Genomic DNA, 15611 nt, shown 5'->3' on the forward strand with positions numbered 1-15611 from the left:
AAAAAGGAAGTTTTGGACATTTTTCCAGGGAAAAAAGGTTCCTGGTGTATAAATTCTTTTTTCCCTTTAAATCTTATGTAATACTAACTAACTCTTTTAATGGTGAACTTGACTTTTCGAACAAATTTCCCACCGTCGGAAAAATATTTTTAGTGCAATTTAATTATCAAAAGCACAACTGGTATTATATAATACATATGCTTTTCTTTTTCTGCATCCTAAAATAATTATCTCTTCTGTATGAATATTGCTGCAGGCTATTTGCATCCAACTGGTGTCGGTTTCCAAAAAAATTGACTTTAATTAATGGCGGGCAGAACTGAAGATTGAAGACGCTATATTACATTACATATGGAATTTCGAGTAGGATTAGAGCATAGACAGGATTCTTTTGGAAATGATCATCAGAGAAACACTACTACTACAGTGCTAGACGTCCCATGTCCGGTGCTGGCTGAGATATTTCTAAGACTTCCTGTTAAGTTTATTCTACGCGCTAAGTCTACTTGTAAATTATGGCATCAAATTATCAGCGAACCCACATTTGCAGAAGCGCAACGAGCCAGAGCAATGGGCAACAACCCTGGCTATCTCTATCGGTTCAGATTTCATCATGGAAGTTTCTGCGAACCCGACTCTCCAATTCATTTTGCAGAAAGTGGAGTTGAAGGAATGCAGCAAGTTCATACCGAAAGATTGAGGTACCTGGGGGATGTTCGAGGTTTAACTCCGGGTTTTGCTTCAAGCGGTGGTTTAGTGGCATTTTGCCTCCCTAATCCAGATAGCTATTACGTCTGGAATCCCATCATCGGAGAGAAAGTACAAGTTCCTTTTCCTGATCTGGGTTTACCACCAGGTTTTCAGCTGATATGGGGGGGATTTGGCTTCTCCTCATCGTCCAAGGAATATAAGATTGTTCACTTTAGTTTTCCTTGCTGTCGAGATGCGTACGAGTATGAAACTCAGAGCCCGCGAGTTGCAAGCCAGGGACATGGCGCAACATACAGTCTTGGTCCTTGCAGGAATTGGAAAACGATTCACCACGTTCCTTTCAGGCCTTGGAACCTAGATTACATCGACTGTAACGGAACTCTGTTTTGGAAGAACGCTGGGGAAGATGAGGAAGCGGAGAGTAGGACGATAGGATCATTCGACACATCTTCTGAAGAATTTCGATCCTTCTCACTTCCATTTCCATTTCCAAGTGATGAAGTGAAGAATTACAGACTCGTTAAGTTGGGAGACACAATTGGCTGTGTATGCATGGAAGGTTTTAGAAGACAGAATACGATGAGCATTTGGCGTTTGAGAGCTGATGATGATGTAAAGGAGGAACAAGTTTGTTGGGTCAAGGAGTACGCTTTGGCAGCAGGCTTACCCTTCTTAGGCTTCGTTCATATTCAATTCGGAGTAGCTGCGTCTTCCGATGCGAGTACGATTTTTGCTTATGATGCCGCCAGGAAGGAGTTTAAACCCACTGCACTACCTCTCCCTACTACAGGAAGGCAAGCAGGCGTCAGGCTTTTCTGTCCTCATGCTGCCTCCCTCATCTCGCCCAAACAAATTTTGGCAACAAAATAAACAAGCGCCTGTGCTTTGAATGTTGTTTATTTTGGTCAGTTTGCAAGTACAGTAATTATTTTCAATTTTGTTGGGATGGATGAATGAATTTTTGAGTTATGACACCAATAATAATAATATTTCCTTTACTTTTTTTTAAAAAAAAATTTAAGGAATATGTTAATTTATCCTCTTTCGATTAGCATAGTACATGCTAAATCATTGCACGTTGTGCTGTGGGCCATATTAGTAAATACTACTAGTACTAGTATATAGGTAATTGTGTTTGTTATTCAAAAAGTAGTGTGCATTCTGGTGGTGATTGAGTTTTATTAATTGCCGAATAAATGGATGCCACGGAAATTTAACGTGCAGCATTCAATTTCACAAACACGTGCACGCGCGTATTAAGAGATTTTTAAATTATTCATGTAAAATATCTATCTTGTCATATATTTATATTATTAAAATTTGATCGGATCAATTAATCTGAATTGAACTTGAATTGAGCTCAAAAGAAATTGATACCATCAAGCTCGAGTAAGGCAATATAAAAACGAGATAGAGTTCGAGAATCGAGCTCCAGTTCAAGCTTATTAACTCAAGTCGAACTCTAATAGCACCGCTGCTCGAACTCAAAACTCAACTCCTTTTTAATTTACTTGTTCGGAGCAAACTTTGGTTTCTTGTAGTTACCGACAATGTTGAAATGTTGGCCCCACTTGTAGTTGCCATCCACGGAAAGCTTCTGAATTAGCGGTTGATACTAGATACCCGCCTGCTTCTCCACGTTCGCCAAAATTTGAAGGCTAAGAACTACTACTGACAAAGAGAACTACAGCGAACAAGTTAAACGTGGAACATGGCCAATTTGGGAACAGAAGGTAGATGCAAGTTCCCCATAAAATCGTTAGCAGGCTGTTTCAAGATTATTCCAGTTTGTAGGACGCTGTAAGCATCATGTATCATGACACAATTCAATTAGATGCCTACTTCTGGTCAACTACCTTTTCTTAGCACCAATTCATTCACCATTTTCTTATTAAACCCCTATTGACAAGAGCACAGCACAATGAAGTGACATCGATAATAGACGCCCTATAGTGTCAATGCACCCACCTCATTTTTAATCTATTCCACAACAAAACTGGGTATTTCTTTCACAAGATTCTTACAATCTTCGTTGATTGGAGACTCTAAATAACAATTACTAAATTGCTCAGTTCTTGTTGCTCAATTGTCACGAAAGATTGGAGTACACGGTAAGTTCGCGTCTTGCATGCATCGTCTCTAGGATTTGCTGGGTTTTTGTTTTTGGGCTTGTCTTCGCAGCTGTTGGGTTCCTCGACTCGTCAGTTTCATCGTCAATGGCTCAGCATCTCTCGAAATTGTACTTTTTTCGAACTCTAATTTGCCTGATCGAGTCTGAGAGGCTGTGGTTTGAATATCCTACTATTGTCTGTGTCCCTGATTACAGGTTTGAGGTTGGATCACATTACTCATCTGTTACGTGCTTGAGGCTAGTACTGTTCGCTTTTGCAATCTCTGTTCACAGTGTTCAAGCACAATTATCTGTTGCTGAGTGGGGAGAATACCGTAAAGATAAAGGATGCAGCAGCGCGTATTGTAATTTCTTCGAAAAAAGTGTGCCAGATAGAATGGGGACAATACTACTGGTAAATAGACCTATTACGGGATACTTAAATTTCCTTTTAAATGATTTTAGTTATCAAAGACTCGAATACTTGATCGTGATCAATTCACTTGTACGAAATACTAACGAGGAGAGAGTAACTGAATTGAACAACCGGTGGGATTGCAACTGCAAGGCCGACCCATCATTATGGTCTGCTTACCATCAATCAAGCCTTCCTTTTTCTCACGTTAGCTGGTCAATTGATCAAAAACACGACAGGCTTAATGCAATCATTTAGGGTCCGTTTGTTTCGGGTGAAAATGTTTTCCAGGAAAATATTTTCCTAATTTCCCGTGTTTGGTTGCACAAAAGTTACTGAAAACATTTTCCTATGTAAAATATTTTCACTCATCTTATGGAAAACAACTTCCCTTCCAAACTTACTGAAATTGTTTTCCGAAATGCATGCATCCCGCCTATAGTATGTTCCAAACTTACTGAAAATATCTTGTAGCATGTTCTTTTTTTTTTTAGTGTAAACAGGAGGATTCGAACCCAAAACTTCTTCCTTACACTCCCTCCCCCGTACCACCCAACCCTCCCCCTAGTATATTCAAAATAAAAAAAAAACCTCATCATGCTCATCCTATGCTAGTAATTAATTATGTATAATAGGGACATTCTTTTCTAGAAAAACTTTCAGCAGTAAGAGTGCAAGATATATGTCACAATAAGTATTGCATGTGATTGATATTTGACACTAAATGGCCAGCAATTTGTTTATTGCTTAAGGAGATATTTTTTATTTATATATACATTTCTCCAAGATTTTTTAAAGTTAAACAATGAGATAAATTTTCTTATTTTGCATGGAAAGAAGTATGTAATTATAATATGTAGAAAGTAAAGATAGAGATAAAAGTGAAAATATTTCAAAAGTTAAACAAACACCAGAAAAATGAAGTAAGAAAATATTTTCAATAAGCTAACCAAACACCTGAAAATGATGAAAGGGAAATGATTTTCATGAAAAATTACTTCCACAGAAAATATTTTCCCAAGAAAAACATTTTACTTCCAACCAAACAGACCCTTAATGGAAGTCCAGAATCAAGCTTCACTACCTTTTTGTCAGACCACGAAATTGGAACTCTGAGGGTCAATCACAAATAATTCCTTTAAGCTCCGGTGAAATTTACAATTGAATGTGCAAATTAAAAGATTTGAATTTTATCAGAGAATAATTTTTTTTTGAACTCTTGGATAAAATAAATTAGAAAACTAGTATTTTTTTTTTGCCCATAAGTGTCATTCATATAATTATTTTAAGTGGGTAGGTCCTCAAATTTTCAAAAAATAAAAATAAAATAAAATCAAAGAAGAGAAATATGTCTTGTATGGAATCGAGGAAGTAAAATATGTATTGAGTTATGAAATTCACCTTTTTGGTAAGTAGGAGGTTTTGTTTTGGACCAGGACCAACTTACAAATCCTCTCACTAGCACCTAACCCAACCCTAACCTTCCTCTTGCACCTACATACGACGGCGAGCTTCTTTAATAGAGCTGTAGAAGTAAGGTCTCTTTCAACTGAGTTAGACCTAGTCCTGCCCTTTCAGTACCCATGGATTTGGGCCATTGTAACTTTTGGGGAGAACAATTCCAAGTAATTCTTGTTTCAGGCCAACGCAAAACCAATGCCTATTATTCACCATGGGCAGTAGAAACGAAACCGGTGGATTCGTAAACCCCCAAATCCAATACACGGGCAAGAAGAGAGGAGGTGGGAAGGCGGGCATGCAAATCACGTGTTCCATTCCCTCCACTTTCTTAAATCTGTAAAAGAGTCAAACTTGCCACAGCCGTGGGTGAAATGTATACTAATAATGTTTGTTTCACAAATTATCAGCCGTGTTCTGATGGATTGACATTGTGCCAATCATTGGATCAGAATTGGGCCTCTCCAGTCGTGATGATATGCAACTGCTGATAATATGTTTGCCAGTGAAAGTGGCTACAAATGGAAAGCTAGACTGATTTGACACAATGCAAGTTCATAAAACTAGACCATTCGTAATTAATTAATGGGTTAAAAACAAAAAAGTCCCGTGTGATATAGCTATCATACAGAAAAATTCTTTGTGATTTCATATCATACGTGTCGATACTCCATGGTTTGAATTATTCTGAAAAGTCGACGAAAATCATCAAATTTACAGCGTTTGTCTTAAACGCACCGGAAAGGCGCGTGTTTCTTACGAAAAATAGATTTCTACCACAAACTTTCACCTGATATGCCTACTTTACCCTTTACCATTTAATGAAAAGAGAACTTGTTCTGGTCTTCGGCTTCGGCCAAAATTGAAGGACACAGAGCAATTCTCAAGCCAGCATTCGAAGCCTGTGAAAAATTGTAAGTAATCAATCAACCAGAGGTTGCAAGCCATCAAAGGATGATGTAGTTCTCAAAGCCAGCAAAGGAAACGGAAAGTGCAGCAACCAGCGGGGGAAAATATATCTGCTTATATTTTGTTTGTAAATATTGAAGGGAAAGTGCAGAAAGTGGTCGAGGACGTCTTCCTCAAGCTCACTTGGGATCAGATCAAAGTTCTTTCTGTTTGGGATTTGCCCACTGCTTCTGATTGATCCTCTGTCCAATGCAGCCTTGGTTTGTAATACCATGGTTGCAAAGAACCCTGATAGGATCCAGTGTTTGTCAGGAAAGTTTGATAACCCTCTTATCCACTTGACAACTAACAGTGTAGCAACCTACAATAAACCAAAAATGTTGAACATGTTGAAACTAGTAATCAAGTCCAGCACTGGGAAGGGAGCTCAGTGAGTTGAATTTGAGCTGAAATAAAGCAGACTTAAAGACCCTGCCTAAGCCTCCTTGTTCAGTTGGATGGATAAATAGCCCAGGATGGGAGTCATGTGAAGCCACCAAGCAAAGCTCTGCCATTCCTCAGAAACGCCCACAGTATTCGGGAACCCTTCTTCTTCTCTTTCCAATAGCTTCTGATATCAAAGTCTCTGCCTTTTTGCTTTGGATTGCTCTGTCCCTCCCTATCTTGGACTCATCCTCCCTCGCACCTCAAAATTACTTCTGCAATTTTCGCTTATATCAAAAGGGTATTTTCATCTTTTCACTCAGCTCCGTCTGTTTTAACGATTTCTGTTGACTTTTCAGAATAATTCAAACCATAAAGTATCGACGCGTATGATATGAAATCACATGGGGCTTTTATGTATGATAGTTATACCACATGGGGCTTTTATGTTGTTAACCCTTAATTAATTCGTTATACAACTGAAGTGTTTTATTGAAAGTAGAAAACTAAAAATGTAATTACCTTTGATGCTAGGTAATCTAAACGATTCAGGGACTCGTTTGGAACACTAATGCTTGATATTGATTCTCTGCCCTGGAGTAATTTGATAAGAACACTAAGAACCAAAAAAAAAAGGGTAAACAACAAAAAGCCCCATGTGGTATAGATATCATACAAAAAAACCCCCTCTGGTTTCATATCATACACGTCGATACCCCATGCTTTGAATTATTGTGAAAATTCGACGAAAATCGTTAAAACAGACGGAGCTGAGTGAAAAGATGAAAATACCCTTTTGATATAAGCGACAATTGCAGAAGTAATTTTGCTCTTCATTCTGTCAAAACCAACGAAGAGAGAGAAAGAAATAAAAAATCCTAGAGAGAAGATGGAGCAGCCTCTTTTGTAGCCAAATTTCAGTAAAATTTTCGATTGTTATTTCAATCAAATATCAAGATCGACAGATAATACGAGGAAGTGAAGATCTGCGGTGAAAAATCGAAGAAAAAACAGCCCCTTTTGTAGCCAATTGCAGCCCCTTCTGTAGCCAATTTTCAGCAAAAATTTTGATTCTTATTTCAATCAAATATCAAGATCGACGGAAAATAGGAGGAAGTGAAGATTTGCGGTGAAAAAGCGAAGAAAAATGGGTTAGTATATCATCTCTCATCTATTTCCATTCGGATTTTAGGGTATGATGTGGAAGCGAAAATGTTATTTACTGATTTCAGATTAAATTGGGAGGCCATTATTTAACAAAGATAATATTTTTGATGTATTTACGTAATGAAGATGAAGGTTGTTCATGTATGCCCAGCAAACCTAACTGCATAGATAGACAGTTTAAGCGTCCCTTTCAAATTGCTAAAGTTTTGATAATTATTGAAAGCTTAAAAAGGGATAGCTTTATAGAAGAGGTCCCTCGTTTACTAGCTTTGGTTCCAATTCCTCAATTGTTTGGCAAAGATAAGGCTACGCGTTTCATGTCCTAATCTGGTCACCCCTTCTTTTTGGTCAGACTCAATTGTTGAGTCTGACAGTCCGTGTTTTTGGCTTAAATTTATACTATCAATGTGTAGTATTACTTGTATTGATCAATTACTACTGTTAAATGCCATGACTAGTCAAGCACGACAACTTCTGTAATCTGTAATTATCTTAATATGGCTTATATGGAGACATGTTGTGGTCCAATGTGGTCCCCAATCCCACCTACAATGAATTGTTTGTTCTGATTGTGTTATGTTAGTTTTTTGTGTAGTTGTCAAAGATAAATTACTAATATCTGATGTCCTTTATTGGTTATCATGCTGCAGCAGAGGAGAAATTCGAGGACAAAATTGACATACACATGTATTTTGGTGGGAGATTTAGAGAAAAACCAAGGCTCCACTACACAGGAACCCACATGACTATTTTCAAAGACAGAATAGAAAATCAGTTATCGATAGTGAGTCTGTGTAGAATGTTTAAAAAGGTAGATGAAGGAGCAACTAAAGTAACTTTTTGGTTTTGTGTCCCAGATGTGGATTTAGAAGGTGGTCTACACCCAATTAGAGACAATAATGATATTGAATTAATGAACCAGTGCTACTGGAACTTGCCTAAGAAAAGGCTAATTTATGCTTGCAGTGGGGATGAGCCATTTGAAAATGAGCCAGAAGATGGTGGGGTCAGTGATGGAATAAAAAATGAAGGCCATGATACGGGTGCATGTGAAGATGGTGGGGTCACTAACACTACGGGGACAGGTGCATGTGAAGATGATGAAGAGCCAGAATGGTTAAAAGATGGGTTGGAAACAATAGAAGATGAAGACATCTTTAGCCCAAAGAAAGATGCTGTTAGAGACAGCAACTACAACAAAAAAGGTGGGGCAGGGGCAGATGGTGACATAAAAAAAGGTGATGGCACTAGTGCTTCCTCAAAATTGCCAGTGCATGTATTCTTATTTGCTGGAAAGTCAGATGAAAAAAGTTCTCCTAAAAGGGGTTCTGTGAGAAAGAAAAGGGCCAGTAAAAATTCACAATATAGAAGGCCTGATGTGATTCAGCAAATTACACCACCTGTTTCAGAGCAAAGGCCATCAGAAGTTGAAGATGTAAGCATTGAAAAGGGACCTGTTTCATCTCAGAAGCTATCAAAAGATGAAACTATAAACATTGAAAAACCACCTGCAACATTTAGAGAATCAGATTTGAGAGAAGAAGACGAAAGGGTAGGGAATGCTGAGGTGACTGAAGAGGATTGGCAAGAACCTGTGGTTCCGGATGAAGAGTTGCTAGACAAATTTAGATCTGGTAGTGGAGAAGAAGATGACTGCCTTGACTTTAATCCTGAAGTTGAGTTTAGGAAGCCACACTTTGAGCTGAAAGTGGGGCAAAAGTTTACTAATTTTAGAGTGTTTAGATCTGTGTTGTGTGAATGGCTAGTAAGAGAGGGTTATGAAGTTACTTGGGTGAAAAACTACTCCAAGAAAATTATTGTCAACTGTGCAAAAGGTTGTAGTTGGAGGATTCGGGCAATACCAATTCAAGATGAATCAACCTTCCAAATAAAGTCACTGAAGGGTGAGCATGTGTGTGCTCGAGAATATCAAAATAAGCATGCAACAGCCACATATCTGAGCAGCAAATATCAAGATAAGATCAGGGATAATCCAAAAATTGAGTTGATGGGGTTGAAGAATGACATCAGAAAAGATTTAATGATCAATGTGTCAATTGCTAAGGTTGGTAGAGCTAAGCGTAAGGCAAAGAATATGATGCTTGGCACGGACATGGAGCAGTATCAAAAACTCTGGAGTTATGCCGCCACCGTCCGAGACACAAATGCTGGAAGTACTATAAAAATTCAGATTGACAAAGCACCTGATGGTTCAACAGGTATATTTCAAAGGTTATATTATTGCTTGCATGCCTGCAAGCAGGGTTTCCTTGATGGTTGTAGACCAATAATTGGTCTAGATGGCTGTTTTATTAAGATAGCATTTGGTGGACAATTATTGTCAGCACTTGGCAGAGATGGCAACGATAACATGGTGCCAATAGCAATTGCAGTGGTAGAGGTAGAGCGGTATGACTCCTAAAAATGGTTTTTGGAGTTGCTAATGGCTGATTTGGGGATGGGAAGAGATAACATTCCTTGGACCTTTATCTCAGATAGACAGAAAGGGCTTGTGCATGCCGTCAATGAAGTGTTTTCAGATTCAGAACATAGATTTTGTTTGAGGCATATGTACCAGAATTTTAACCAAAGGTTCAAAGGAAAAGAAATGAAAGACATGTTTTGGGCTGCTGCAAGTGCTGGCAATGAAAATGAATGGAAAGTGGCAATGATTGAACTAGAAAAGGCAAACAAAGAAGCTGTTGATTGGTTGAGCAGAATTCCACCAACTCTTTGGAGTAGATCACATTTTACAGGATGTAGTAAATGTGACATTCTGGTAAACAATCTAAATGAGTCATTCAACAACTACATATTAGAAGCAAGAGAGTTACCTATCATTGGGATGCTTGAATGGATAAGGAGGAGATTGATGCAGAGAATTCAAACAAAGAGATCTGGAATGCAAAAGTTTCAAGGAGAAATCTGTCCTAATATAGCAGAAAAGATTGACAAGAATCAGAGGTTGAGTAGGACATTTGTTGCGACCTGGGACGGGGGTCACAAGTATGAGGTTGACTGTGGTGTGAGAAAATGTGTAGTAGTAGACTTGAAAAACTGGACATGTACCTGTGGGTATTTTCAATTAACAGGTTATCCTTGTGCCCATGCATGTGCTGCGATAGGAGTGTGTAGATTGCCTATAAAAAATTATGTGCATACTTGCTACACTAGAGCTGAATATCTGAAAACATATGCACATACTATCACACCTGTTCCAAGTGATATTTACTGGATAACTTGCAAAGAAGAGGCCATAAACCCCCCTGTGGTTAGGAGAATGCCTGGTAGACCAAAGAAACTGCGCCGAAGAGCGCAAGATGAGCCTAAGAAGGGTCAAGTATCAACTAGAAAGGGTCCTGTGGTACATTGCAAGAGATGTTTTCAGCCACAGCCTAACTCACGGACGTGCAAGAATCCCATTCACCCTAACTCCAAATTTTATAAGGTAATTTTCCTTATACGCTTAAATGTCATTGTTATAGCATCTGTATGTTTTAACAATGTTAAATGGCATTTACATGCACCTGAAGCAAGCGCAGCTGAATCCATTCAATCACAACCAATTGCTGAGTCGTCCACTCAACAACAACCAATTAGTGAAGGAGCTGCTGGTACTATAAGTACTATAAAGAATGGAGGTAACAGGGCTGATGGCACCACTGCAACAGTAAAAAGAGCCAGAGCTCCAACTGTTATTGATGTCCTGCGGAAGTTAACGCCAAAGAGATCAAAAGCCTAAGAAGGCTTAATTACCTGCCAGAATAGTGGCCTAGCCGTAGTTAGAATAGCTTTTGGAATATTTGTAGTTGCTGAATGAAACTGAACATTTGGTGAATCTATGTTCTGGGAACAAATTTTGGGTTGAAATTCTTGGCAACCACCAGATTAATGTTATGTGATATGGGTGATGTGATGTTGTAGTTGCTGAATGAATCTATAACATTTGTTGTATATCTCTTCTGGGAACAGATTTTGTGAACAGATTTTGGTGTCTGTTATGTGAAATGGCAGCTACATTCATTTTTTGTCTTCTTTTTCGGTCAACTATATAAGTTATAGTTGCTGAATGAATCTGGAAACATTTGTTGTATATCTTTTCTGTGAACAGATTTTGGTGTCTGCTATGTGAAATGGCAACTACATTTATTTTTGGCTTCTTTTTCTGTCAACTATGTAAGTTGTAGTTGCTGAATGAATCTAGAAATTGGTAAGATGATGGCTTCCCACAATTCTACGAGCCGATATTTCTTTGCAAATTTCAAGAATTGTGTAGTTTTTCAATTGAGAAGCGGTAAAATTGGTAAGATGATTTGTAGTTAGAACTTTGAATTGAACTTTTGGTCCAACACTGACCATTATTCGGTTGGTAGACATCAAACAAAACACCACAGGGAAAGATAACATAACACAAAACACAAAACTCCAACTAGTACTTGCTGCAATTCTGTTCATTTTCAAGACACTTGCTCAAATGCAGATTACCAAACAAAACTTCAAATTGCTTAGGGTTAATCACATTTTATCCCCTTAAAGAATACCTCATTTCTCAGTTTACCCCATAACCTTTAATTTTGCTCACTTAACCCCCTTTAGGACAAAATTGCCCTTGCATTATTTTGACTTTTCATTTGCCTTGTTTTTCTTTCTTTTATTTCTTTTTCTCTTTCTTCTTTATTTAATTCTTCATCTTTCCCACAAAAATCTTCACCTTAATGATTGAAATTAAAAAACAGGAATTGCAGAGATCTATCTTCTCCTCAAATGATTAAAAAAATATTCAAATCACTTTCCTAAAATACAATTTTTTTAGCATTTCAATTCTTTTAATTTTGGGTTTTCCTCTTTCCTTTTTAGTTTCTCATTTTATTCCCAAGAAAATACCTTAAGATGAAATTATGACCTGATTAATAATCATCAATTAAAATTTGTGACACGTGGCATCATATAAAAAATCAAAATTAGTTTTTGATGCCTTTTAAACCTTCACCCAGAAATATGCAATTACAAACTCAAAACAAAAATTTTCGTTGAAATAAAATTTCTATTGGGAATGATGAAAGAGAGAAGAAAGAGAAAAAGAAATAAAAGAAAGGAAAATAATTTCATCTTATGATATTTTCTTGAGAATAAAATGAGAAACTAGAAAGGAAAGAGGAGAACCCAAAATTAAAAGAATTGAAAGGCTAAAAAAATTGTATTTTAGGAATGTGATTTGAATATTTTTTTAATCATTTAAGGAGAAGATAGATCTCTGCAATTCATCTTTTTTAATTTCAATCATTAAGATGAAGATTTTTGTGGGAAAGAGGGAGAATTAAATAAAAAAGAAAGAGAAAAAGAAATAAAAGAAAGGAAAACAAGGTAAATGAAAAGTCAAAATAATGCAAGGGCAATTTTGTCCTAAAGGGGGTTAAGTGAGCAAAATTAAAGGTTATGGGGTAAACTGAGAAATAGGGTATTCTTTAAGGGGATAAAATGTGATTAACCCAATTGCTTATTTTGTTCATTTTTGGGGGTTTTCAAAATGCAGATTGCCAGAACAAAACTCCAAAATACAGATTACCAATTTCGTTCCTTTTCACTGCAACAAAACGCCAAAACATCAACAACAGCCTACCAACTAGCAATTCGATAGATGAAGAACTACATCATCAACAACAGCCTACCATTATCTTATCTGGTAGACATCAACAACAATAAAATAGAAAAAATAACTACCATAACACAACCTCCAACTAGCAATTTCAAGTTCTTCATTTCATTGTCCAAATTTTCCAGTTTTGAGAGCACGCCACCCAAATACTAATTTTCTTGAACATGCTGGCTCACTACGGGGACAGGTGCATCTCGATCTGGCTCGTCTCTGTAGATTGGACTACACCATGAAAAGAACCGACATTCATCTTTTTCACACACAAAATACAACATTCCTTTCGATGGCTTTTCCAACTCAACAATCTTTAGCTTCGCCTTCCTTCCACAATTACATATCTTATACTGGTATCGCAGACCTCTAGCTCCGTTTCTGCCGCTGGTTGTTCGAGAGCTTGAGGAAGACATCGATTCTCCACTTTCCTGCAATTCCTTTGCTGGCTTGCAACCTCTGCTTGATTGATTACTCTCGATGTATGGAAATCGTTCAATTTTGGCTGAAGCCGAGCATATCAGCTAAAAGAATTAAAGTCAATGAAGGTCGAGCCTTCAATTTTGATGTCTCCCTCTTTTTATTAAAGTCACTGAAGGGTAACGAAGGCATATCAGCTGAAAGTTTGTGGTAGAAATCTCTTGTCCGCAAGAAACACGCGCATTTTCCAGTGCGTTTAAGTCAAATGCGGTACATTTGACGATTTCCGTCGAATTTTCACAATAATTCAAACCATGGGGTATCGACGTGTATGCTATGAAATCAGAGGGAATTTTTTTGTATGATAGCTATACCACAGGGGGCTTTTTTGTTGTTTACCCAAAAAAAAAAAAATAGAGGAGAAGAATGAAAGAAAGAAGCAATAAATAAGCAATCACCTTAAGTCCCATAACATCACTCTATGACCAGATGAAGTGTACATCATCTAGTCAAACGAATTCAGGTAGAAGCTTGTTACGCTGTTAGGGTGGTGGTAGTTCCTGATTACCTATTAATTCAATAAATACTACCCAATTAAGATCAGAATGTTCAAATGACTATTTTGCCACTAGAAGTTTGAAGTCTTCTTCTCGGGATTGCAATCCTGTTCTTTTCGTACTAGTGCCGTACGACTATTATCATCTGAAATCAACCCAAACTAACATGTTATCCTGACTAATCTGGATTAACAATTATTTCCCTTAGTTTCAGCTTGAACAACCAAAATATGAGTAATGACTCATGGAGATTGCTCGTAAACATTCTCTCTCAGATTTAGGCATGAAAATGGATTCCACATCATAAGACAAAAGAATCGGAAAAAAACCAGAATAGGCAATTCACTGGAACCCTTACAATGCAAATATAAACGAACAGGAACAATATTAAGAAATTGATTCATCGAAGTCATCCACAACTAGAAACAAATGTTCGCAATATCCTTCCCATTGATCAAATAAATGGCAGTCAAGTCATCAAACATAGACGACAACAACGAAACACCCCAAACAAAATTCTTTTGTTCTGCAACATCAGGCAATAACAACGCCGGCAACATTTTTTTTAATTGTTATTTTGATATTAAGTAGGTGAAGTCATCCGGACAAGTAATCTGGAAAATACCTGGAAATCAGCGGTACTGAGTTCATATACACTGTCACCAACCGCCGCGAACAAGCGACTTCCATCATCAAAAAAGCGCAATGCATACACTTTCTGGTTATGAACAATTTAATTTGATTTGGGTATTTATTTAATTGACTCAGTAGGGAGTAGGAAAAATGACTTTCTATGAAGAATTGAGCGTTTTGTTATTAAGTAACTGCGTACACAGAAGGAAGAGCAAAATAATTGCCACATACCTGCCTCCAATGATGGAGCCAAGGGGGGTAGAGGGGGCATGGCCTCTAAGTTTTGAAAATTTTAATTCATAATATGTGTGTAAAATAAAATTGGTCTCCCCTAAATTTTTACAATTTTAGTTTATATTATGAGAGTTGATATCTATATACATGAATTAGTCATCGAGTGGATATATTTCTTGCAATAATTAATTATCAATTGCAAGAGTTACATAGCAGGTTTAATGATCATACCTTGGAATTGCTTGTTTTGAGCACTGCATTAGATTCTAGAAATAGATTTATGCTGTTCAAGATTGATGATATTTGTAAACTTGCAGAGAAGTTCTATCCGAATGATTTTATGGAGCAAGAACTAGTACGTTTAAAAATAGAACTTCAACATTTTGAGTTCGACATTCCAAATCATCCTGAATTGCAAGAATTATCTGGTATTCATGAGTTATGTCAAGGTTTGGAGAAAACAAAAAAATCAGTGATATATCCTCTTATTGACAGATTGATTAAACTTATTCCTATTCTTCCTGTATTAACTGCAACTACAGAGCGGGCATTTTCAATTATGAAAATAATCAAGACAAAGCTCCGAAACAAGATGGAAGATAATTTCTTAAATGATTGTCTAACTATGTATATAGAAAAGGAAATTGCTGAAAAATTTAGCAATGATTCAATCATAAATGAATTTAGTTCTATGAAAGAGCGTAGAGCTCAATTTACTTCTCAGAAAAGATGTTGAAATTTCAAAGTATGTTAACATAACTTTTATCTTTTTTCAATTGAAAATAGTTACATTTATATTACATGGTTATATATATATATATATATATATATATATATTGCATAGGTGACATATTGGAGAGCATCTTCTCATAATGTACAAATTGGATGGTTTGTGATGTTATAAGATATTTAATCAAAAATTATCTT

General features: G+C 37.0%; 2 protein-coding genes across 2 annotated transcripts; both read left to right on the forward strand.

Annotated features, from left to right (window-relative positions):
• Positions 1–351: 351 nt before the first annotated feature.
• On the forward strand, positions 352–1581 carry LOC113733462 (F-box/kelch-repeat protein At3g23880-like). The gene has a single exon (XM_027259828.1). The coding sequence runs from the start codon at positions 352–354 to the stop codon at positions 1579–1581; it is 1230 nt and encodes a 409-aa protein (XP_027115629.1).
• An 8055-nt stretch (positions 1582–9636) lies between these two features.
• On the forward strand, positions 9637–10935 carry LOC140037405 (uncharacterized). The gene has a single exon (XM_072081543.1). It carries the CDS (start codon positions 9637–9639, stop codon positions 10933–10935), a length of 1299 nt encoding a protein of 432 aa, XP_071937644.1.
• Positions 10936–15611: the final 4676 nt, after the last annotated feature.

Source organism: Coffea arabica, chromosome 2e (genome assembly GCF_036785885.1).
Source record: "Coffea arabica cultivar ET-39 chromosome 2e, Coffea Arabica ET-39 HiFi, whole genome shotgun sequence".
Classification (NCBI taxonomy): Eukaryota; Viridiplantae; Streptophyta; class Magnoliopsida; order Gentianales; family Rubiaceae; genus Coffea; species Coffea arabica.